Source organism: Nannobrachium achirus (genome assembly GCF_963921795.1).
Source record: "Nannobrachium achirus genome assembly, chromosome: 5".
NCBI lineage: Eukaryota > Metazoa > Chordata > Actinopteri > Myctophiformes > Myctophidae > Nannobrachium > Nannobrachium achirus.
Window position 1 is genome coordinate 75,157,113 of NC_137814.1, and position 24,874 is coordinate 75,181,986.

Here is a 24,874-nt window from a genome sequence, read left to right on the forward strand (position 1 = left end):
ACGATTGCGATGTAATTCGCAAAAAACAACGCCCAAAAACTCCATTGACTTTGAATGGGGGACTCCGAAAAAAACCCAGAAACTTTGGCGCCACATAACTCTGCCATATTTTTGCCTAGCAACGTCATTTAAAATGTAAAATGCTCACACAACTTTGGTCTTTTTCCGACCAATAGGGATGAGCTGGAATTGATTAAGCCTCGCCCCCTCTTTAACAGGAAGTGCCCTTCACCAAACAGGAAGTGCCTCTATAACTCATGAACCGTTTGTCGTACAGACTTGCGGCTGGTGTCATACCTTTTCTTTTTTTCTCAATTTTTTTTTCTCAATTTTTTTTTTCTCAAATTTTTTTTTTCTCAATTTTTTTTTTCTCAAATTTTTTTTTCTCAAAATTTTTTTTTTCTCAAAATTTTTTTTTCTCAAATTTTTTTTTCTCAAATTTTTTTTCTCAAAATTTTTTTTTTCTCAAAATTTTTTTTTTCTCAATTTTTTTTTCTCAAAATTTTTTTTTCTCAAATTTGTTTTTCTCAAATTTTTTTTCTAAAAATTTTTTTTCTCAACATTTTTTTCTCAATTTTTTTTTTCTCAATTTTTTTTTCTCAAAATTTTTTTTTTCTCAAATTTTTTTCTCAACATTTTTTTCTCAAAATTTTTTTTTCTCAATTTTTTTTTTCTCAAATCTTTTTTTCTCAAAAATTTTTTTTCTCAAAATTGTTTTCTCAAAATTAATTTTTTCTCAACATTTTTTTTCTCACACTTTTTTTTCTCAAGATTTTTTTTTCTCACAATTTTTTTTTCAAAATGTCTTTCTCAAAAAAGTTTTTTTCTCAAATTTTTTTTCTCACAAAACAAATTTTTCTCAAAAAACTGTCGTTAAAGTGCGACCCGTGATAACGGCCAAAAATGCTCCAAAACGCCACTAATTAGTCGAAATGGCTGACTTCCTGTTTGGTTTCTGATTGGCTGCTGGCCTTGTGACGTGGGTAGAGCTGCGAGGGCCTGGTCATCGCTGCTTGCAGCTTTAATTCATTAATCGTCCATGACCTTAATTGGGGCCTATTTCGCCAAACAGGAAGTGCCCCTCACCAAACAGGAAGTGACCCTTGATCTCGTGAACCGTTTGTCATACAGACACGCGGGTTGCGTCAAATGAAATAACGCTAATGCTAACACCAACCGCTACACAAGGTTGCACAGACTTAGCGAGCTGCAGGCACACTTAAAATTTCTTAGAAATTTTCTCTTCTAGTTGATATTAATTTATTAGTGAATTAATTTTACCCATTGACTTATAATGGGAATCGCAAAAACTCACATTCAATATTTTTTTTCTCGCAAACCATAGGGGCTACAGTTTCAAAACTTGGAGAGGAGATTTATAATGATATCAAGGATTAAATAAAAAATAATTTCGTCAGTTGGCCTCATGGTGGCGCTATAACAGTCCACTTTACCTTTCGGCCTGTAACTCTTGAACCGTGGGTCGGAAAATTAAAATTCCTTTTTCCCTGGATTCCTTGGGTCATGACGCATCTCCTCATATAGGCCACGCCCATTTGCGTCAGGATAGATTTTCCGCCATTTTGAATTTTCTTCAAAACACACTTTTTGCTCCTTTTCCTACATATTTTCTCCAAATGTCACAAAAATCGATACACACAATCTATGGACTCATGCGATAAACATATTTAAACTATATCTTGATGGTCCATACCGTTCTTCCGTAACAGGGTTCCAAAGTTAGCGGGAGGAGCCCGTTTTGTAAGAAGTAGCCATAAATCACAAACGAAACATCCAGTCAACACCAAATTTTAACCACAAGTGGGGGGCGCTATACTGAACATATACCCAAAAGCATTTCCACTTCGACCCATAGGGGGCACCACAAACGCGCAAAACGTAACCGCTAATGCTAATGCTAACAAATGCTAATGCTAACACACGCTAATGCTAACAAATGCTAATGCTAACAAATATGCTAATGTTAACACATACAAGGTTGCACACACTTAGCGAGCTGCAGGCACACTTAAAATTTCTTAGAAATTTTCTTTTCTAGTATGAAGTTATTAACCCAATTCCTTGGTTAATAGGAAGGTGCTGTGGAGTAGAGGTTTCCTATGTTTCAGAGTAATGTGTTTATTACATGCGCAAGCAGAGTGTGCAAGTACTGCGATCAGCTGGGTAGGGGTGTGTGTGTGTGTGTGTGTGTGTGTGTGTGTGTGTGTGTGTGTGTGTGTGTGTGTGTGTGTGTGTGTGTGTGTGTGTGTGTGTGTGTGCAGTATGTCGGTGTCTCCTCTTGTTTAAGACTGCTGCCCAATCAGGGACCAGCATCTCCATGTTGTTGTGACGGTCGTTTCAACAACCTTCTCATCACCATGTTAAAATGCTTTTCTCTGATACAACCTAAAGTACTGCATCTCATTAATGGACTTACAAAAGCCATATTAACTTTGTTTATCATTTGGATAGAATTTCCGTGAAGAGTTACATGCCTGCTGATTGAAATTAATCAATATTTATATTTGTCACATACTGTAGACTTTATCCAATGCGCTTTACAATGAATGTGCATTACATTCAGCCAGGCATTCACACTCACACACATGATTGATTGATTGATTGATTCACACTCACACACACACTCACACATGCACATTCATACACCGATGGCGGAGAAAAAGATGCAAGGCACCAACCCCGCAAATACAAGATTTGTGTTGTTAGATTGTTTATTCAAAGAATTTCATGATTTCTTACTTTTTTTTAAATAGCCCAGAATAACCAGTAAGACGCCTAAGGGCGAAAAGCGACCTCAGCCTAAAGGGCGAGGTCGCGCCATCTGTCTTGGCCATCTGTCTTGTCCATCTGTCTTGTCCATCTGTCTTGGCCATCTGTCTTGGCCATCTGTGGATTCTGTTAGTGTGGTTCTCCTAACAGGTCATCATCTGGGATACAATCCCTTTCATGCCCATATATGGAGATCCCTAACATAATCCCTTTTATGCCCATATATGGAGATAACTGCTCTGAGTATCTGACATCACTAATCCCTTTTATGCCCATATATGGAGATCCCTAACAAAATCCATTTTATGCCCATATATGGAGATCCCTGATCTGAGTATCTGACATCACTGTGATGTCACTTGTTATCCCTATATATGGAGATCCCTGCTCTGAGTATCTGACATCACTGCGATGTCACCTGTGATGTCAGTGTCAGGGGAATCCCAGTGTCAGGCGTTACACGTATACATGTACACATAGGCGATTTTAAGGGGTGTCCTTGGGTGCACTTGCACCCCCTGGCCACCAGGCTGCCATTTTCTTTTCTTTTTTTTTTTTTTTTTTTTAAACTTTTTTTTGTAATGTAACTTTATTTTATAATTATTAAATAAAACAGTGATCGTGGTTTGTAAAATGTGCGCAAAAAGAGAGGAGGGGCAAGTATTTCTGTTGTTAACTTGGCAGACTTGGCAGGCACTATGGGTGGTCTGTGAGATTAACACCATATAGGCATTTTACAGATTGAGAAAGAACACAAAATTAAACTGCAGCAAATAATTGATCAGTATGCAAGTGCCAAAAACCGGAGGCTGCAGTTCATTGTGTAATAAGGATGATTGCTTGATTGCTTGATGATTAACTTGATGTTTGGATTTATATGTCCTGTGCTGCCTCTGCCTGCAAAATATAAGTAAATGAATTTGCTCATGGTGTCTAGAAAAAGAAGCACCTGTTTTGCACTTTTTTTTTAAATATTGTGTTAAAATAAACTGCAGAAACACGTTAAAACAACAGGACAAAACCGCTAAAAAACGATAGAAGTACTCGGTCTGTCTTGCACCCCCTGATAGAAGAGGCTAGAATCGCCTATGCATGTACACATACATACATATTGTACATACGGTCAAGCCGTGACAGTTCTCATAGTAAACTTGCTCCCTACAGTCGCAATTAATAAGCCCACAACACATCACATCAGAATGCATTTTGAGCTTTAAAGTGAGTGTTAAAGTTGCTATACTGAAAAAAAAAAAAAACATCACAAGGATGCAACTGGGACGTATCATCAGTGATGTAGCCTGGGGTCGACGGGTGTTTTGGGTCTCGCAACATCATACACCCTCGCCCAGGTGACCCAGCCGGGGTTGATCAAGTCCCGACTTACGTCCCAGTAGCTATCCACGATCAGTCCTTTTAGGGAAAGACAGGGTCACTCAATGTGCTGCACCGGAACTACTCTGCCGGGATTGGGGGTACTATTCTGGCGTGTGGAAGAACTAGGCTCTATGGGTTGACTCCTGGCCGGGCTCCTCCTACGTCTCACCAGGTCCACTCTTGCTCTCACCAGGTTCAGAACCTGTGCGTTGCACCAGACCCCAATCCAAACATTCCATTCAGCTGCTGCAGTTGAATGGCCCTCCTAAAGGCCTCACCGTGGATTTGTTGGGCTTCTTCCTCACGGAAGACACAGGCTGGGGCGCTAACCCAACCTGCTCCCGGGTGCCGTCTAAATTCCGGCTGTCAACCGAGTCTCCGGTGGTCACCAAACTATTCCTGGTTGTCACATAGGGCCCAATTTTGAACGTGGTATTCTATGCGCTAGTGTAGTATTTAAGTCCGGTCGCATATGATTGTGGCGACAACTCCCTCATATGCGTTGTTTTGCAATTAAGACGTGAGAGCTAAGTCTTATCAATGCGTTGTGCGGGGCCCGCACGCATATTTAAGGCATGGGGAGGTAACCTATGTAAATCAACCTGCGTTGTGCGGCCAGTGCAATTATGTAGGTCGAGTAACTGCAACAAATAGCGCATATCCTTAGACGTGCTTTCTTCACCTTTTATGCGCTAAATGACATGTTTATGCCCACATGAGACTGGGCGGCAGCCTTGCTTCACAAGAAACAGCAGATATAGGCCTATTTACCCTATAATTCAGCCACATTTCTTCATTCTGGTCTGATTAAAACAAAACAAAAAATCCATTCCTTCTTCTGTACCAGTCATATGGCTCCCCCATGAAAGATATCACGCTAATATGGGACTTCGGCGATTTCTTTTATTTAATTATTATAGGTTGGCAAGAGCGGATTGCTGTAATTTGTGCATGAATACTGTAGATGGCTGGTGTCGGCATGGAAACCACATTCACAGGAGCATGGATGGACCTCTTTAAATTTTTAAAATCGCTTCATAATTGCCCGATCTATGAGGAATCAATCTGCAGTTTTGCTTCGCTTCATATAGATGCGTGATCGCTGATCGCGATGCGTCATGCCAATTTAGCCAAATAAGAAAAAAAAAAAAGCTCTAGAAGCACTATAGGCTATACATGGCATGTTGACAGCATTCAGGTCTAAATATGTTTTTTTCTGACACACACATGTACAGTAGGCCTATGTGCTACAGTTCAAGGACATGCAGCAGCCGTCTGGCTGCCATCACCTAGGCGCTGAATTAAGTAATTAAACAGCCCTATTCTTTTACATCTCTGTAATTTTTGGTCTAATTTTACTAATGTAAATTTCTAAATAATAAATGAAATGTATTTATTATTACTGTACTCAATATCAAACTAAATCAGGTGGGATATGTTTTATTTCGTTTAATTAGGCTACTGGTTCCATCAGATTCCCTTTTTTTTGGCAGGAGGCCGCCGTTCCGTAGCCTATTAACTCATTCTGTGCATATGTTCAATCCAAAACAATTTTTTTTTATTAATTGACTTACCCTGAGCTGCTTGTAGAGCCGTGGGTGGTCCTGGCTCGTCCTACGCTAGCCAGCTAGCCATTTTACATGGTCCGACGATATATTCCATTAAAAATGGTTTAAAATACATTTTTGAGACCCCCAATGTTCACCGAATGTTCAGCGCCGCTTCCGGAACGTAGTCCAGTGTGCCTATCCCGAACATGTTCGGGATTTTTAATGAAATGAATAAAATGATCCGAGGCCTTCTGAAGCCTGAGCCTTAATTTAAAATCCAGTGGTCCAAATCCTGGGGAAGCCATGCCGGCCGTGAGCCGCGAACGTAGCCGCGAATCGCCGCCGAATCCAATGAAAAACCACATCTTTGGAGGCCCATATCTCTGGATTGTGTTTTTAGGGATGTGGCGCGAGGTTTATTTACGGCGAAATCGCCGAAAAATGATCTTTAAAATGACAAAATGGGAATAGCTATTCTGTTAGCATTATCATCCGGGACCTTCCCATGACGTGCACGAACGCGAGCACGCGCGTCACTGCAACGTGAGCCCCCGGATGCTAATGCAGTCCCCTATGGGAGAAAGTCTGGCATTCTTTGGTGCCCTCTAGGGGCTGGCACTGGAAGCGTTAATTAATAGGCCACTATGCGTCCATTGTTCACTCAACAAGGCCAGCCTATGTCACACTGACACGCTGGCATGAGATGAGAGAGAGACAAATAGATATGTGGACGTGACAAAAAAAAAGTATTATATTAATATAGCCTTCTCTCTCTCTCTCTCTCTCTCTCTCTCTCTCTCTCTCTCTCTCTCTCTCTCTCTCTCACTCGCCTTTTTTTCTCTATACGCAAACAATGTCGGTTCTAATAAAACAGACCTTGTTGAGTGTGAGATATTTACAAGCATGATATCACTGTGATATGTGAATAAGCATTAGCCCCCCCATCCTCTGGTTTTATGCCAGTTAAATGGAATGACGGACAAGCTTCTGATTGGTGAATGTACCTACAGCGGTCATGCCATCGGTTTCCTCACACGTTTCCATGAAAACACACCCATGAATAATTTTTCACGTGGTGAGCGCACAATTACGATCATCGCAAATCACATAATCAGCTGCTGAGCGTTATTCATGCGTCAAACGCGATCGTCGGCAGTCGGTATCTCCTTAGCACGGGCGTTAATTACCGCCTTCTTAATTGGGCCCATAGTCTATTCCTATGAGCCACTATAAACTGATAAACTGCATTATAAACTAATGTCAAGTTGATCATAGCTCATATTGAGCCGTGTTGCACATGTTGTGAGCTTGTAGATCTTCTGTTTTTGAAATATAATGGGGTAGCACTTCAAATGAACATCCTATTAAAATTAATTAACAATTAATAAGATACTTACAGTATAGAGAGGTTGACACTAAGGTCTCAGAGGCCCTTGCCCGTCGGCCAAGTACAGGTCATGTTCTACTTGCCCAAAGGTCATGCCCACTTGCCCGAAAAGTAAATCGTCCATTATAAAATGATCAATTTAACGCTTATTTCTTGGCTTTCAGGGCCTGCACGATGAAAAATGTCATACTAGATAGATAGATACCTTTATTATCCCAAGGGGGAAATTCAGTTGTCCAGTTGTAGCATAGCAGTATACAGTATTTACAAAGTTACAGAGAAGTAAGACAAAAGATAGATAAGAGTAAAAGAAAAAAAAGAACAGTACAGTACCAATAAAGAAAAGGTGCATCAATAGAGGGGGCGAATAATATATAAGTATATATACATAAAGTGACTTACAAAAAGAGACCGTAACAGTCAATGCTAGTTAGTGCAACAAGTATCTCACTGACATTGTTAAACAAAGCAGAATACTCAGAAACTACGAACACAACAAAAATCTGTGCGAAAAAACTAACAAAAAAAGCAGCTCAGAGAAGAAGAAAAACTAGGGAGCGTGTCACCGCAAGACGCACATGAGCACTCTCCCTGGAAGGTCCTTAGGGGTCAAAGTCAATACAGCAATAGTTTCGTCAGTCTAGGTTAGGAAGGAAGTCCTTTTCACTCGTCTGTTACGTGTCTCGTTGTACAGCTTAAGGGCGGCCGGTACAAAAGATTTTCCTAGTCTCTCACATCTCTGTCCTGGGTAGGCAAAGCGGTCGTTTCCTCTCTTACTCCAGTAACTGGTGATCTCCAGATGGAGGGGGTGAGAGGAGTTCTCCAAAATGGAATCTAGCTTCCTCGCTGTACGCACTCTGGTTACTTCCTCTGGTTGTTGGGTCCTCAGAGAGGACCCAACAACAGAGCCTGCTTTCCTCACCAGTCTGTTCAGGTTAACCGTGTCACCTGCTCTGTTGTTGCCTCCCCAGCATGTTATACCAGGCCTACTTCAATACTTCCACCTGCATAGCTATGATTGAATATGCATATGGTTTCACACTTGTTATTTTAACATTTTAAGCGTAAAAACAGAACATTATTGGTAAACAGTGCTCTTATTTGACATTCCACAGACCAGAAGACAGAGCGCATGTTCAGGTGTTTAGACAGATATCTGGTGTTGTGTTTATAGACGGTTTGCGTCCCCTCTCAAATGAGGACTTGCCCGGTCGGGCAACCTGAAAGCAAACTTTACCTGCCTGAAAGTTGTATTTACCTGCCGGGGGCAGGTGGGCAAGCCTTAGTGTCAATGTCTGGTATAAGTCCTTATTTGTTAATATAGGCTATATAATGCATGGTTTATAATGGCATTTCTAATACACTTATTGTTATAATATTAGACCCTAAATAATAATAAGCATTAACATCTATAAAGGCACTTATAACATGCTTATTATTATACTATTTGTTAAGAATATATAAGCATTAAAATAGTATTGTAAACACATGTATTTGTATATTATATGACCATAATAAATAACTAAATAATGACCTCATTTTGTCCTTACAAGATGCTTTTTAACTAGGGCTGGGATGCGATAAAATAAATGTATCAAATTAATGACAGGCTTTGTAATTAATTAATCGCAATTAATCACATTTGAATCGCATATTAATATTTTACCCGAGAAGCATTTTTTTCCAAGTAAAACACATTTTGTTGTACGAGTAAATCAACGAGTGAGTTTTTTTTATCTAAATTTCGCATCCACTGGGCCTCTGATCCTCTGATCGTCTACTTCTCCCTTTGTGTTTGTTGTCTCTTCTTGATTCGTGCATCGCGATAGTTTCGGGCATACCGATATGCCCGAAACTGAAGGTTATGTGGTGCAAAAACTAAGAGCGGTTAAAATGTGTAAAAAAAAATTAAGTCCTATTTTTAACCTTATAATAACTCTTAATATTATCAATGTAAACATCATAGACATCATAGATGTCTGACGTCATGAGACAACATTTAGCCCATATCTAGGAATACCCATATATGGACATATTGTGCTGTCAGTCTCATGATTACCAGTGTCGTTGCCACAACACGAGTCAAACTTGCAAATGAATTCCGTCCTTAGCCCTTTTATGCCCATATATGGAGATCCCTGATGTCATCAACATTAAGCCCATATCTGGGAATGCCCATGCAGTATATGGACATACCGGTATGTGTCAATCTCATGTGGTCTATGACGTCAGACATCTATGATGTCAGACCAGTTTTATGTCACACATTTTAGTCTCTGCCAGGCCGGACGGCCAAGAGCCAGACTCTGTTTTCACCCCTGTCCACACATCCATCCATCCCCATCTGTGTGTGTGTGTGTGTGTGTGTGTGTGTGTGTGTGTGTGTGTGTGTGTGTGTGTGTGTGTGTGTGCGTGCGTGCGTGCGTGCGTGCGTGCGTGCGTGCGTGCGTGCGTGCGTGCGGCCATGCATGTGCGTGATGTGCATGTGTGTACACTCATTGAGATCACATTGAGATAACTTTTATAACAATGATGTCTGGTATCTGTATAATAATGTATTTATTTTCTTTGTTTTCAGTGATGTACAGATAGAAACACCAGAAAACAACAGAAGTTACTGAAGGTCATTCCATCGGTGAGTCATAAATGACATAAATGAATGTCTCAGAGCTTTCTGTTTACTTCAACTACTTCAACTACATCCATAGTTAAAACCAGTCAGACTCCCAAATCGGGAGATAAGCGACCGTCAGGTCGCATGTATATGTTACAGTTAGTTTGGTTAACTCAGTTAGATTGGGGTAGGAGCGCTTGTTTTTGTTCACCTCATGTCCCAGTGGTAGAGCATTTGACTGCATTAGTCCCACGCTGGTGAATGCTACTATGCCTAAACCTAAACCTAACCCTAAACCTTACCCTAAACCTAACCCTAACCCCTAACCCTAAACCTAACCCTAAACCTTAGCCTAAACCTAACCCTAACACCTAACACCTAACCTTAAACCTAAACCTTACCCTAAACCTAAACCTAACCCCTAACCCTAAACCTAACCCTAACCTCAGTAAAACTATGCCTAAACCTAACCCTAATCCTAACCCTAACCTCAGTCAAATTATTCCTAGTTCCCCGAAGGAGGCGGCGCCTGCTCCACATTGTGCACAAAAACGAGCGCTCCTGTTCTCAATCTAACTGAATCTCAAACTAACTGTGACATATACACAAATTGGCCTGTAAGTGGCATTGGTTCTAGACATACTACCGCTTTGCGTGATTTTAGGCAAAATCTGTAGGAGCAGTGTTCAAAAATATGTTTGAAAAAATGGGCCTGATGGTGGTGCTAGATGGGACAGATCCATGTTGATGACATGACACTAGACATACTGTGTACTGCTTTGTGTGATTTTAGGGCAAAATCTGTAGGAGCATAGTCAAACAATTTGTTTTGCAAGAATCGGCCCCATGGTGGCACTAGAAGAGGGCCATGTGAGAGGTGGAGGTTGTGGTTTAGCAGCCAAGGAGTGTGAGTGCAAAGTTTGGCATGGATAGGGGCAACGTTGGCAGAGATATGAGTAGGGCAAAAGTGTGACGTAACGGATAGATTGACAGACTGACTGACAGGTGGAGGTTTTGATAGTAACTGCAACCTGGCGGTCGCAACAAGACCATTGTACTTCTGTCTTTATGTGGTTAATCTGCACCACCTACTGGACTCCTTGTAAAACTACACCACCTGATCTTTTTTTTTACGGGTACAGCAAGCTTTTCTTTTATATTGAATGTTGTTAATTGTTGTTATTGTTTAGTTTAACTTAACAGTGACATGATGCTATTGTGCAGGTTCTGTTCTACCTGCTGTTCCTCCAGTCCAGCCAATGAGTGGTCCCTCCCCCCCTCCCTCTCCCTTGCATCCATCATTCACCACCAAGATGACACGCACACACAAACGCTCACACAAGGGCCTGCACAAAGGAAATCATCATCGTATCGTGTGTTTCTTAAACATACCTGCTCGCTCTCCTTGGGCTAAACCAGCACCATCGGCTAGGATTTTTGCTTACTTTCTCCTCTGCGTTCTGTGGTGTACGGATTCGTACCTTAACTCACCACGGAACCTCCACCAAATAGAGTCTGAGAATTATGTTCGAGAACAGAAGGAGTCCCACAACGCCTTCTACCTGCATACCGGGACCGAATGCAAACATCTTGGTTTCGGTACGGCTACTATCTACTCCACGTTAACATCAAACCCGGATCGGAAGAATAAACCCCTGTCAGGCAAGTTTGATAGAAGGACATTGATTTTCCTTTACCTGCTACGATCGGGAGACGTACCACAAAACCCTGGTCCAAACACTACCAGGCAAGCAGATGCGAGTTTGGCCAGGGATCAGCCAATCCCACCCCAAGCTAATGTTGCTAACGCTACCGTGACAACAACAATGGATCCTCAGATCAAGACTCATCCTCAAATCCCCATCAAACCCAGCTACATCGGGACGCCAGGGAAGGAACCGTTGTGTCCGATCGAAGGACACAACGCAGCTGAGTACCAGGGTCCAGAGACCTCTGTGGCATCTTCACGGCTAACCAGGGAACTCCAAGTGATCAACGCAGCCGTTCGTAGTCGTCCGCAAATCCCCATCAAACCCAGCTACATCGGGACGCGAGGGAAGGAACCGTTGTGTCCAACCGAGGGACACAACGCGACTGAGTGCGAGGGTCCAGGGACCCCTGCGGCACCTTCAGGGGTAACCGCAGAATTCCAAATGGATAACGCAGGCGTCCGCAGTTGTCCGCAAATCCCTGTGATATCCAGCTACATTGGGACGCGGCAGAAGGAACCATCGGGTCCGACCGAGGAACACAGTGCGATTGAGTACGATAGTCCAGGGACCCCTGCGGAAACTTCACGGCGAACCGGTGAACTCCAAGTGATCAACGCAGCCGTCCGCAGTCGTCCGCAAATCCCTGTCAAACCCAGCTACATCAGGACGCGAGGGAAGGAGCCGTTTTGTCCGACCAAGGGGCACAACACGGCTGAAAACGATGGTCCAGGGACCCCCGCAGCACCTTCACGACTAACGGGGGAACACCACTTGATCATTGCAGCCGTCCGCAGTCATCCGCAAATCCCGCAAATCCCTTTCAAACCCTGCTACATTGGGACGCGGCGGAAGGAACCATCGAGGCTGACCGAGGGACAGAGTGCTGTTGAGTATGATAGTCCAGGGACCCCTGCGGCTTCTTCACAGCTAACAGGTGAACTCCACGTGACCAATGCAGGCTTCCGCAGTCGTCCGCAAATCTCTGTCAAACCCAGCTACATCGGGACGCGACGTAAGGAAACATTGAGTCCGACTGAGGGACACAACGTGGCCGGGAGTGGAAATCCAGAATGCCCCACGGCAGAACACGGTAAGATTCACTTTTTGAGCTTCTCAGAGACCAAGCTTGATGACTCAACAACAGACTCTTAGATTGAAATAGAAAACTATTCAGTCATCAGGAATGATAGAAATAGGTGTGGAGGTGGTGTTTGCATGTACAGTATATGCTGTACATAAGGATGTCACATTTATCACTCATTCTGACCTGAATCACAGAGCTCTTGAAACTGTATGGGTGGAAGTATTTTTAGAAAACTCAAAAACATGTAGGCCTACTATTTAGCACTGTATACAGAACTCCCGATCAGAGTGATTTCTAGTGTAGAAAAACATCTTATTGTGTCTTCAAATCCTTCAGTAAGCTTTGTGATCTGCACAGCCTCAGTCAGCTAATTACTCAACCCACTAGAATGAGGGTACACTTTCTCAAAACATCATAGATCTCATTGTAACAAAGGACAAGTCCAAAATCACCTTGAGTGGGGCTATTGTATGCGGTTTAATTGATCACCATATGATTTATTGTACCCGCACAAAACAAAAATCCAAGGCTGGCAGACAAGGCTGGCTGTACTCTAGCGAAGCCTTTAATCACAAACTGGTGAATTTGGACTGGTCCGCTGAACTCAGGAGTACACAGGTCAAAGAAGCATGGCTGGGGTTTAAAACCAAATAGTAGTGTGGGAGCCAATCATACAGATTCTGTTGGCCGTAATTTTGGAATGTTAATCTTCGGAGACATGTATATTTTCATTCTTGGGGTTCTCAGAATGCCAAAAAAACATGTCTCCAATTTTTCTTTTTGGGTTTAGCATGTGTAATTAGTAATTAATTGCCAAAAACAGGAACTGGCAATAACTTTGCTCCTAGGTAACTTATAAAGGTGATCTAAGAGTCTAAGCCCATATTTGTGAGGTCCAGAAATTCATCTGTTACCATTGTGAAGTCATACAACCTTTCCTAATTAGCATAATTAGCATAAATTATGCAAAAAGGGGGTGAAAATAAGCAAATTGCTGCATTTTTTTGTTTTAGTCAACTTCTCACAGAATCTAAAATGTTGGCCTATGTTTAAAAGTCCAGGAATTATTATCACCCTATAAATAAATCATGCAACCTTTTGTCTGTGTAATAATTATGTAATAATCACACCGAAAGCAGAAATAGCTATATTTCTTTATATGTCCTTCATATAAAATAAAGAACAATATGAGAAATGGTCTTTATACTAATATTTACAGAAAGTTTTGAAACCCCATTTAAATAGAAGGGTCTCCATCTTCGTAGTCGTCATCGTCAATCCCCAACAGATGTGCCTTGCTTACATTACAACACACCTATTCATCTGCCCCATATTATGCACATCTCAGAGCATTTCAAATTTTGAGATTGACAAGAACAATGTGACATGCACTGGGATTTCTTGCAGCCACATTTGATCAGTCGGGTAATGGTGGCTGGAGCTGGGGGATCCCGTGTTGTGACTGGCACCAGTTGATCTCCCTCAGCCTCCTATCCTGTCCTATCCTGTCCAGCCCACTGGGAACATTAGTACTTTATTGTCAGTTCACACTGAAATTTGTCTTGCGACACAGCAACCATGTATGCGAAACATATATACAAACATTTGACACAAGGAAACAAAAACAAGACAGGTTTACATACATAAGGATAATATAGACAAGAGCAATGTCCAAAAAAAGTCGACTGATGGACAAAGGACCTTTTTAGTCTGACCTTATTGTATTCTGGAACACGGTATCTCCTTCCTGAAGGCAGCAACCTATATTCTCTATGCAACACATGGCTACTAGAGGTAATATTTCTTGAAAACCTTAGAATGCTGTTATCATACGTAATCGTATATAGCCTCTGAAGTGGTTGTCCAACTATCTTTGAACAAATGTTCAGTTGTTGCAGCAGTTGTGACTTTAGGGCTGCAGACAAGCATCCATACCAGGTGGTACTACAGTACTGAAGAACACATAATGACAGAAGTGAAAAACTGTCTAGCACCAAATGATCTTGAACGGCGAAGGAAGTAGATTCTTTACTTTGTTTTCTTACACACAGATTCAATCTGATCTTTCCATGACAAAAGATGGTCTATTACTACTCCGAGGTATGTATACTAACATACCAGGTTGATCTGTTCACCATGAATAGTAATGGGAGATCTGTGTGCACCACTAGGTTCACCAAAAACAATCTCTTCTGTCTTTTTAGTGTTAATAATGAGAGCGTTGTTATCACTCCATTCAACCACCTTATTCACTTTGGTGCAGTCCAGGATCACTGGAACTATCTAAGAGTGAAATTAAAACGGTATCATCAGAGTACTTTAGAATGTGTTGGTCTGGTTCGTCAGTACGACATTCAGACAGACATTCCTCAGTACGACGATATCGACGATATCTTGATCCATGATGGCTTTCCCATTAATTGCCTGTACCAATGCCATTCCATCTATGACACTAGTAGTTACACTCTTAGCTGGAAGGGGACAACTGTCAGTGGCAGCACTCTGTGGTTGCTGATCAACACCAATGTCATCAGTCCTCTTCTAATTCTGCAGCTCCTCGAGAATGGTGTATATTGAAGGATGACAGGTCACTGTTTGCTCGAATGCTGATTGTTGCTTGACCACGGGCCAGCACAAGTTCACTGACAAACCACGTGCTCTCTTCACAGTGACTGGTGAGCTTTGGCCCTGCACAGACAAGAGCAAGCTCATGACCATTCTCCAGGAGCTGCGGAATGAAGAGGACTGGTGACATTGCTGCCACTGACAGTTGTCCCTGCCAGCTAAGAGTGTAACTGCCATAGATGAAATGGCATTGGTACAGGCAATGGGAAAGCCATCATGGATCAAGATATGTTCCCAGTGGGCTGACTCCTTCATAGCCACACTGGATAGGAAGACCAAAGAACATAGTGAGACCCATGTAGTATTTGACCGCTATGATATCGCATCTTCACTGAAGGAGGCCACACGTAAGCAACGCCAGGGTGGCAAGCCCCCTACCACTTATCATGTGGAAGACAACACACTGATAGGGAAGGTGTCAGAAAAACAGTTCTTGTCAGGTATCCACACCAAAGATGAGCTGACTGTCTTTCTTGCTAAGAAAATCCCTCCAACACTTCCAGGGAAAACCCAATGTTTTCATAATCACGTCAAGGCAAGATGTCCACTCAAACTCTATCGATGTAAAACATCTCCACAGCTCACAGGAAGAGGCTGACACAAGGATAATCCTGCACAGCCTGGATGCTGTCCGAAGAGGGGCAACACAGCTCTACATTGAGTCCCCGGATACTGATGTCTTTGTTCTTGCAATCCGTCGGTACCAACAGCTGTGCAAGGACACCTATTTCATCACCAGGGTTCCATGCCTTCTCTGGAGCTGACCAGACAGGCCATTTTGCTAGCAAGGGAAAGTTAAACTGTTGGTAGGCCCTAAACCAGTGTCCTGTGGAGGTGGTATTTGTATATTTGCTACTCCAGGTACAACCAAAAAAAGCTCAGTTCTGACACAGAACAAAAGATTGAAGCATTTGTTCGCCAGCTGTACGAGCCCGGTACAAATCTTGTGGATGTTGGTGAGCTCAGGTGGAGGTTATTCACAAAGAAACAATGAGAAGCCGAGAAGCTGCCACCTATAAGGAGCATTAAATCAAGCCATTACCTGTACCCATTACCAGGCAATGGTATGGTATGAGGAGTCAGGACCACGTACCTAACCCACAGATGCCACCAGCAACTGAATATGGATAGGAGGCTGAGGAAGAGCTCCAGCCACCATTACCCAACTGATCAAATGTGGCAGCAAGAAATCACGACGACAACGAAGATGGAGACCCTTCTATTTAAATGTGTTTTCAAAACTTTCTGTACATATTAGCATAAACAATCTGATAATTCTGTGACCATTTCTCATTTTCTTCTTTATTTTATATGAGGGATATATAAAGAAATTTAGCTATTTCTGGTTTTGGTGTGATTATTACATAATTATTACACATATAAAAGGTTGCATGATTTATTTATAGGATGATAATAATTCCTGGACTTGTAAACATACATCTTAGAGTCTGTGAGAAGCTTTTTTTACAAAAACGAAAAAATGCAGAAATTTGCTTATTTTCACCTTGGTTTTGCATAATGTATTAATTATGCTAATTAAGAAACATTTTATGACTTCACAATGGTAACAGATGAATTTCCAGACCTCACAAACATGGACTTAGACTCTTAAATCACCTTTATAAGTTACCTAGAAGCAAAGTTATTGCCATTTCCTTTTGTTGTCAATTAATTGGCTAATTATGCTAATTACACATGCTAAACCCAAAAAGAAAAATTGGAGACATGTTTTTTTGGCATTCTGAGAACCCCTAGAATGAAGATATACATGTCTCCAAAAATTAACATTCCAAAATTACGGAAATTGATAGGCTCCTCTACTATAGCTACTCTAAATGCCATGGCTGCCATGAGAACCATCAGGGTCACAGCACACTCAGAGCATGGATAAATTCAAACATAATGAGGCCTATAAAACTGGGGGTAAAAATAAAATAAAAAAAAAACTCTAAGATAAAAAAAAAATGTATGACTAAACTCACCAAATGCTTCAACAATGACCTCCAAGCCCACCTTGGGAAACTTGTAAAAGAAAGTAAAAGACTATAAAACCAGGCAAACACCCAACACCAAATCTGCTCCAAAAAAGCCTATACATGATAAAGTTGCCAAACACATAAACAAACCACATGAGCTTGGAAGTTGGGCCTTAGGTGAGTCATTCTAAGAGAAAATATGGCCTAACCCCCAAAAAATTGATAGAAAATGGTTTTCAATGGATTCTGGTAGCATTGGGCATGCTAAATAACCTACTCAAAATCTACCAAAATCTACCTCCCCGAAAGCCGCCATTTTCAAGATGGCGACCCAGATGCTTTTTCAACTGATTCTGGTACCTCTGGACATGCTTGAGAACATACTAAAGATTTACGAAAATACACCTTCCAGAAAGGCTTCATTTTCAAGATGGCGCGTCCATGATGGTTGCTGGTAGCTTATAATGCTTATAACCTGGGATTTATATGTAAAAGATCATAACAATTATGCACTTGGTGACTAGTTTTAGATTGTTGGCATGGACATGGTGTTAGGTATGGGCATAAGGCCTTCAAAAAAGATAGCAAACAAGTTGGGCTCACCCCCTAGTGGTCTGTTTGCAATGAATCCAATATTAAATAGGTCAGTATATGGTTGAAACCCCAAATAATTGATGGAAGAGAATTTTCAATGGATTCTCTTACTATTGTGTATGCTAAACCACATACTAAAAGCTTAGGGGGAAAAAAACTACTGGAAATGCATACTTTTCAAGATGGCACATATTCCCTCCCAATTTATATGCATTTTAAGCTCCCATGGACGCCATCTTGAAGATTATGCCTTTTCAGTGGTTTGTTTGTCCTAAGCTTTTAGGATGTTATTTAGCATACCTAATAGTAACAGAATCAATTGAAAAATCTCTTCCATCAATTATTTGGGGTTTCAACCATGTATAGACCTATTTAATAATAGATTAATTTCAAACAGACCACTAGGGGGCTAGCCCAAATTGTTGCCGATGGTTTTTGAGAACCTTATGTCCGTACCCAACACCATGCCAAAAGTCAAAAACGTGTCACCAAGTGCATAATTGTTATGATTTTTTACATATTAAATCCCAGTTTATAGGCATTTAAAGCTCCTGCAGCCATCATGGATGCCAGTCACGCGCCATCTTGAAAATGAAGCCTTTCTGAAAGGAATATTTTCCTCTATTTTTAGTATGCTCTAATGTATGTCCAGAGGTACCAGAATCAGTTGACAAAATATTAGAAAAATCTTTTCCATTCGAGATATAGCCATTTTAAGCTCCCCGCAGTCAACTCGGACGCCATCTTGAAAATGGCGGCTTTCGGGGAGGTAGATTTTGGTAGATTTTGAGTATGTTATTTAGCACACCCAATACTACTAGAATCCATAAAAAAAAAAAAACCTTTTGTATACATTTTTTTGGGGTTAAACCTTATATTGACTCACCTACCTACTGAACAACCAACTAGGCCAGAGTCAGAAACTGAAAACCAAATACCACATCATCAACATTATATCAGATGTCACTCTCATTACAGACAAATCACTTACAGGTGGCTGCGACTTTAAACTGGTAAAAGGACAAAGCCAAAGCCTACCCATACCTCCCCCTGACCTTGCTGGTGACAGCTTGATGAATGCAGGAAAAGGTGAGCTTTTTCTGGTACCCTTTCTTTACCAGGAGCATAGGCAGCGGTGGTCCAAACGTTTGATGAGGCTTGTTGGGGGGTCTCCTCTCGTACCCTATTACAGAATATAGCATAATAATAACAACAAGGTTTCTGTTTTAAAATGAAAAGGGAGAGGGGCGCCTGGTGGCCTAGTGGACCAGGCGCATACCATATAGGCATTGCCATTTCGGCATCAATGCCTGTCGGCGTTGTCGGTTCGACTCCTGATCCGGGCGACCTTTGCCGCATGTCACTCCCTGTCTCTCCCCCATTTCCTGTCAGTCTACTGTCCTATCCAATAAAGGCAAAAAGCCCAAAAACAAATCTTTAAAAAGAAGAAAAAAAAAAAAAGAAAAGGGAGGACATTATTAAGACCAGACTTTGTGTAGGTTATTATGAAATAGTATTGCTATAATAGTGCTATTTAAATTGGAAATCAGTAGTGGGCGGCACGTAAGACACAGTCGTTCTCTGCGTCTGCAGTAATGGAGAAAGTACAACATTTTTTACTTAAGTAAAAGTATCAATGCTGCATTATAGAAATACTCTGTTACACGTATAAGTCAGTAATTATTTGCTGTGGTATCAGGATGTGATTGTCTTCTTGGGTCTTGGGATGCTTTTTATTTTTTTAACCTAAGCCTTGCTGAATTATCACCTGATCGTCACTAGGGGGTTGCAGCAACAACAACAACAACACACACACACACACACACACACACACACACACACACACACACACACACACACATACACACACACACACACACACACACACACACACACACACACACACACACACACACAATGCTATGCACATATATTATATATCTCATGTGTAAAATACCCAGCATAGCATTTGGGAAGGCATAGCCTTCATTACCCTATGACCAGGATGTACATACTGTACATTTTATCCTCAAACTATGCGCGTACCAGTTGTTCCACTACTATTCTTGTGTGGATGTACAGATGTAGAGAGATTTATTTTTTAAATCACATAATGACAATTTTCTGTGATACATTTATCTGATCAACCACTCTTTTTTTCTCTTGCAAACAGGACATTTTGTGATCCAGCACAGGGCGCGGTTGATTCAAAAGGTCACCGCAGTCATGCCTATAGTAGACAGTCTAGAAACCATGGTCCATCCTGAGCACTATGCTGGGATTCGAGCTGAGAAGACCAGCATGGACCAAATGAGGACACTGTACACCAAGGTGCTAGCTCCAGGTGGAAGAGCCGTTAGAGAAGCATTTTATGATGCCCTTAAACAACACCACCCTGACCTGTTGAAGAGCCTTGGTAATATCAGATTCATTGCTATTGTTATTATTAAGTCGAGAGACTATGTTTTTGTTTTCATTTTCAGAATAGTTTTCAATTTAATTTCATAGGAAAATGGCCAGCACATTGTTGGGATTACCACAATACAACATTATACTGTATAAATACACAAAACTGAGACACAAAATGAACTCACAAAAGGCAATTTAAAAAGGTTGTTAATTAAGGTTGTTCTCAAATCTATACTTCAAAACAACTAATTATGTTGTAATGTGGCCCATTCAACTTAAGCATCAGTGTCAGCTCCACAGGCCGAGGTGCGCATTGGTTACCAGGCTAATGTGGTCGTTCTGCTGGCAAGATATGAACGTCACTCTCCCTAGATAATGACAGGAGTTCCATAGCATGAATGTCACTCACAGAGCTCATTTCATTATCCTCCTCTCAGGACCTGATCTTCCAGTAGAAGACTCAACTGAAATTCATGCAGAGGTCCCACCTGCTGGTCTGCAATGTAAAGCCATTGGTGAGTTATGAAGGAATCTTGGTCAGAGTAAATATTACTTTTGTAATTGTATTAAACAAATGTCACCAGGACTTAATGACATCTTTATGGAATTGGATCAAATAAAACATAACTAACATAAAATGTAATCCCACTTGACAGTTGAATTGTGCTGTTGGCAACAGTTGACAGCGATTAATTAAACATAAAATGGACTGTATACAGTAGCTCAGCAGCTACAGCAGCAGACACATGATACTCTTTTAACGTTACAATTACCAAGACCTCTGAGGACGACATTCACCCAAACATGCAATTATAAATGTTGTCTGTCTTTTTCTTTTTTAGAACCCCAACAACAACTCAAGGCTAAACTGAAGAAGAATCTTCTATGTGTGTTTGAGTGGACAAAAGTAGGAAAAAAAACACGTTTGAATCAGATTTTCACAGAGGTCTACATCACAGAGGGGGATAGTGGAGAGGTTGATAGACAACATGAGGTCAGACAGATTGAACTGGCATCCAGGAAACCACCCAGACCAGAAACACCAATCAAATTCACCGACATCTTTAAACCTTTACCTGGAGAAGGTGAGATCAGAACAGTGATGATGAAGGGAGTGGCCGGCATTGGGAAAACAGTCTTAACGCAGAAATACATTCTGGACTGGGCAGAAAACCAAACCAACCAGGATATCGATTTCATGTTTCCATTCACTTTCCGAAAGCTGAATTTGGAGAAGAAGAAGAATCGCAGCTTAATGGATCTTCTTCATCCATTCTTTGGTGAAACCACAGAAGCAGTAATCAGCAGCCTTAACAAGTACAATGTTTTGTTCATCTTTGATGGCCTTGATGAGTGGAGGTTTTCTCTAAACTTTGAGAACACGAAAATCTGGACTGATGTCGCAAAGCCAACGTCAGTGGACATTCTGCTAATAAACCTCATCAGGGGAAACCTGCTTCCCTCTGCTCGCATCTGGATAACCACACGACCTGCAGCAGCCGGTCTGATCCCTTGTGATTTTGACAGGTTGACAGAGGTGAGAGGGTTCTCTGACCCTCAGAAGGAGCAGTACTTTCTCAAGAGATTCAGTGATGAGAGCCAGGCCAGAACAATCATCACACACATCGGGAAATCACGAAGCCTCAAGATCATGTGCCACATCCCAGTCTTCTGTTGGATCACTGCTAACGTTCTGGAGGACATGCTGAGTAAAGAGGAGAACTTAGTGCTGCCAAAGACCCAGTGTGAGATGTACATCCACTTCCTTGTGCTCCATTACATACAAAAGGAGGCCAAGTATCATGACAGAACTCATGGGAAGTTTCATTCAAATCCAGATAAGGCCATTCGGTCTCTTGGAAAACTGGCTTTTAATCAGCTGCAGAAAGGCAACCTGATCTTCTACGAAGACGACCTGAAAGAGTGTGGCATTGATATCAGAGATGCAGCAGTGTACTCAGGAGTGTTCACTCAGATCTTTAAAGAGGAGCGTGGGATGTACAAGGACACAGTGTTCTGCTTTGTCCATCTGAGTGTTCAGGAGTTTCTGGCTGCTCTTTATGTCTTCCTCAAATACAAAGACAAAGGTGTCAACCTATTGTCAACCCCTGTCCCGAGGCCTGCGTTCCGTGGTCTGTACATTGATAAATCCAACTTAAATGACTTACACCAGACTGCTATAGACAACGCCCTGCAGAGTCCAAATGGACACCTGGACTTGTTCCTTCGTTTCCTGTTGGGCCTCTCATTGGAGTCCAATCGGGTGTTCTTAAAAAGACTGTTGAAACATCCAGGAAAAAGATCACAGACCAAACATGAAACAGTTGCGTACATCAAGGAGAAGATCAGGGAGAATCCCTCTGCAGAGAGAACAATCAATCTGTTCCACTGTCTTAATGAGCTGAATGATCATTCTCTAGAGGAAGAGATCCAACAGTACCTGAACTCAGGAAGTCTCTCCACAGCCAAGCTCTCTCCTGCTCAGTGGTCAGCTCTGGTCTTCGTGTTGCTGTCATCAGATAAGGAGCTGGACGTGTTTGACCTGAAGAAATACCAAGCTTCAGATGAGGCTCTTCTGGGGCTGCTGCCATTGGTCAAAGTCGCAAATAGAGCTCTGTAAGTGAACTGATACCTGGATACATTTAACACAAAAGGTAATATTTATATTACATGAAATTAAATACATGATTTTATAACTTATGTGTTTTCAGGCTGAGTGGCTGTAACCTATCAGAGAGATGCTGTGGGGGATTATCATCGGTCATCAGTTCCTCCAGCCTGAGGGAATTGGACCTCAGTAACAACAATCTACAGGATTTGGGAATCCAGCAACTCTCTGTCGGACTGGGGAGTCCACACTGTTTACTGGAGATCCTCAGGTCAGTATTCCTGAACAGTATCAACTAATTTAAATTCTGGAGCATTTGCATATATGTGTAAAAGCTTTTAAAAAAAGAACAAAAGTCATGATAATGTTGTGGCCGTTAGCTATAAAAATCTATATATAAATGCATGTCAAAGACCATTGTAAAACTAACTGGCCGGTAGCTTTAAAAATCATTATATAGAGTTCAAAACATGGGAAAAAAGCCGCAGCTTATAGTCTGGCAATCACGGTATTTAGTAGGCATAAGTGACCTAATTTTTTTTCTGTGTAAACATCAGTTTGAGGAGAAATCCCTTAAAACCATGCAGTAGAACTCTCCTTAAAATCTGAGACCTTGGTCAGACTTGGTGATTTGTTGTGATGGGGATTTTCAGAACACAATCACAACACACAAGATTCTACTTAAAAAGCAAAGAAACATCCTAACATGACTAACAGGCCATTTTGACCGATTTTGAGATTGCAAAGTGCAATAACTCTGCCCGTGAAGGTCTCAGAAATGTCCCCTTCCTGACTTTTCCTAAATACTCAAGATATATGTTCTAATTTTTTTTACCCTTCTGAAACGTTTCCTAAGTATGAAATAATTAGTGAGCGACCGATATTATCGGCCGCCGATATTATCGGCCACCGATATTATCGGCCCGATATGGCCTTATTTGGGCATATTGGTTTATATCGTATCAGTGAAATTTCCCGCCGATATAAAAATAAATAAATACAAATCTAGGCAGTGCTGTGAGCTGTGTGGACTGCATTAAAAGGTAGTGTAATGAATAATGAAATATTTTGTCCAGCAGAGAGTGCCATTCCTTCACACTGAGGCCAGGCCAGTGGAGTGTGTGTGTGTGTGTGTGTGTGTGTGTGTGTGTGTGTGTGTGTGTGTGTGTGTGTGTGTGTGTGTGTGTGTGTGTGTGTGTGTGTGTGTGCGCGTGATAACTCACGTAACATCTCACATTGCTGAAGAACAACAAAGATAATTCCAAACAAAGTCCTTGGGAGTATAGGGACAACACGTGTTGTCGATCTAAGGATAGCATTTTTAATTCCCTTTATAGAGTTTAAAACGACCAGTTCTACCGGAGTTAGCGTTAGCCATTAGCCAAACTGTGGACAGTGGACAGTGGAAGGAAGAGTGTTGCCAGATTTATGCGAGAGAAACAAGCAAACTGGTACATACTGTAGATCATAAAAAGTGCGCTCCCCTCCTCCTTTACTGTATGGTGAATTGACGACGTACTGTGTTTCTGTCAGCCGAGCCTTGTCAGGCCTGTCAATGGCCTGGATTGTGTGTAAAAATATAATAACAATAATAACTAGAAAAGAAAATGTCTAAGAAATTTGAAGTGTGCCTGCAGCTCGCTAAGTGTGTGTAACCTTGTGTAACGGTTGGTGTTAGCATTAGCGTTAGATTTTTTTTGGTGTTAGCATAGCGTTAGATTAGCGTTAGATTTTTTAACATTAGCATTTTTTTGCATTAGCTTTAACATTATCGAATGTACGACAAACGGTTCATGAGATATAGAGGCACTTCCTGTTTGGTGAAGGAAGCACCAATTAAGTTTAAGGACTCTTAATCAAGTCATATGACACCACCCACGCGTCTGTACGACAAACGGTTGATGAGATATAGGGTCACTTCCTGTTTGGCGAGGGGCACTTCCTGTTTGGCGATTAGGCCCCAATTAAGGTCAAGGACTCTTAATCAAGTCATTTGACGCCACCCACGAGTCTGTACGACAAACGGTTCATGAGATGAAGGGTCACTTCCTGTTTGGTGAGGGGCACTTCCTGTTTGGCGAAATAGGCCCCAATTAACTCTTTAAGTGCCTATCCCGAACTAGTTCGGGATATTCGCGATCAAAAACAATT

At 41.5% G+C, this 24,874-nt stretch overlaps 1 protein-coding gene across 1 annotated transcript in view; it reads left to right on the forward strand.

The window, feature by feature from the left end:
• Positions 1-11,541: 11,541 nt before the first annotated feature.
• The window catches only part of LOC308285305 (NACHT, LRR and PYD domains-containing protein 3-like), a gene marked incomplete at both ends in the record, with an annotated part of 46,771 nt that continues 33,438 nt past the window's right edge, over positions 11,542-24,874 (forward strand). The window contains 4 exons of the mRNA XM_080726021.1: positions 11,542-12,517; positions 19,880-20,122; positions 20,958-22,731; positions 22,827-22,994. Of these exons, the coding sequence (XP_080582147.1) occupies positions 11,542-12,517; positions 19,880-20,122; positions 20,958-22,731; positions 22,827-22,994 (3,161 nt within the window). The remainder of the gene's footprint in view (positions 12,518-19,879; positions 20,123-20,957; positions 22,732-22,826; positions 22,995-24,874) is intronic.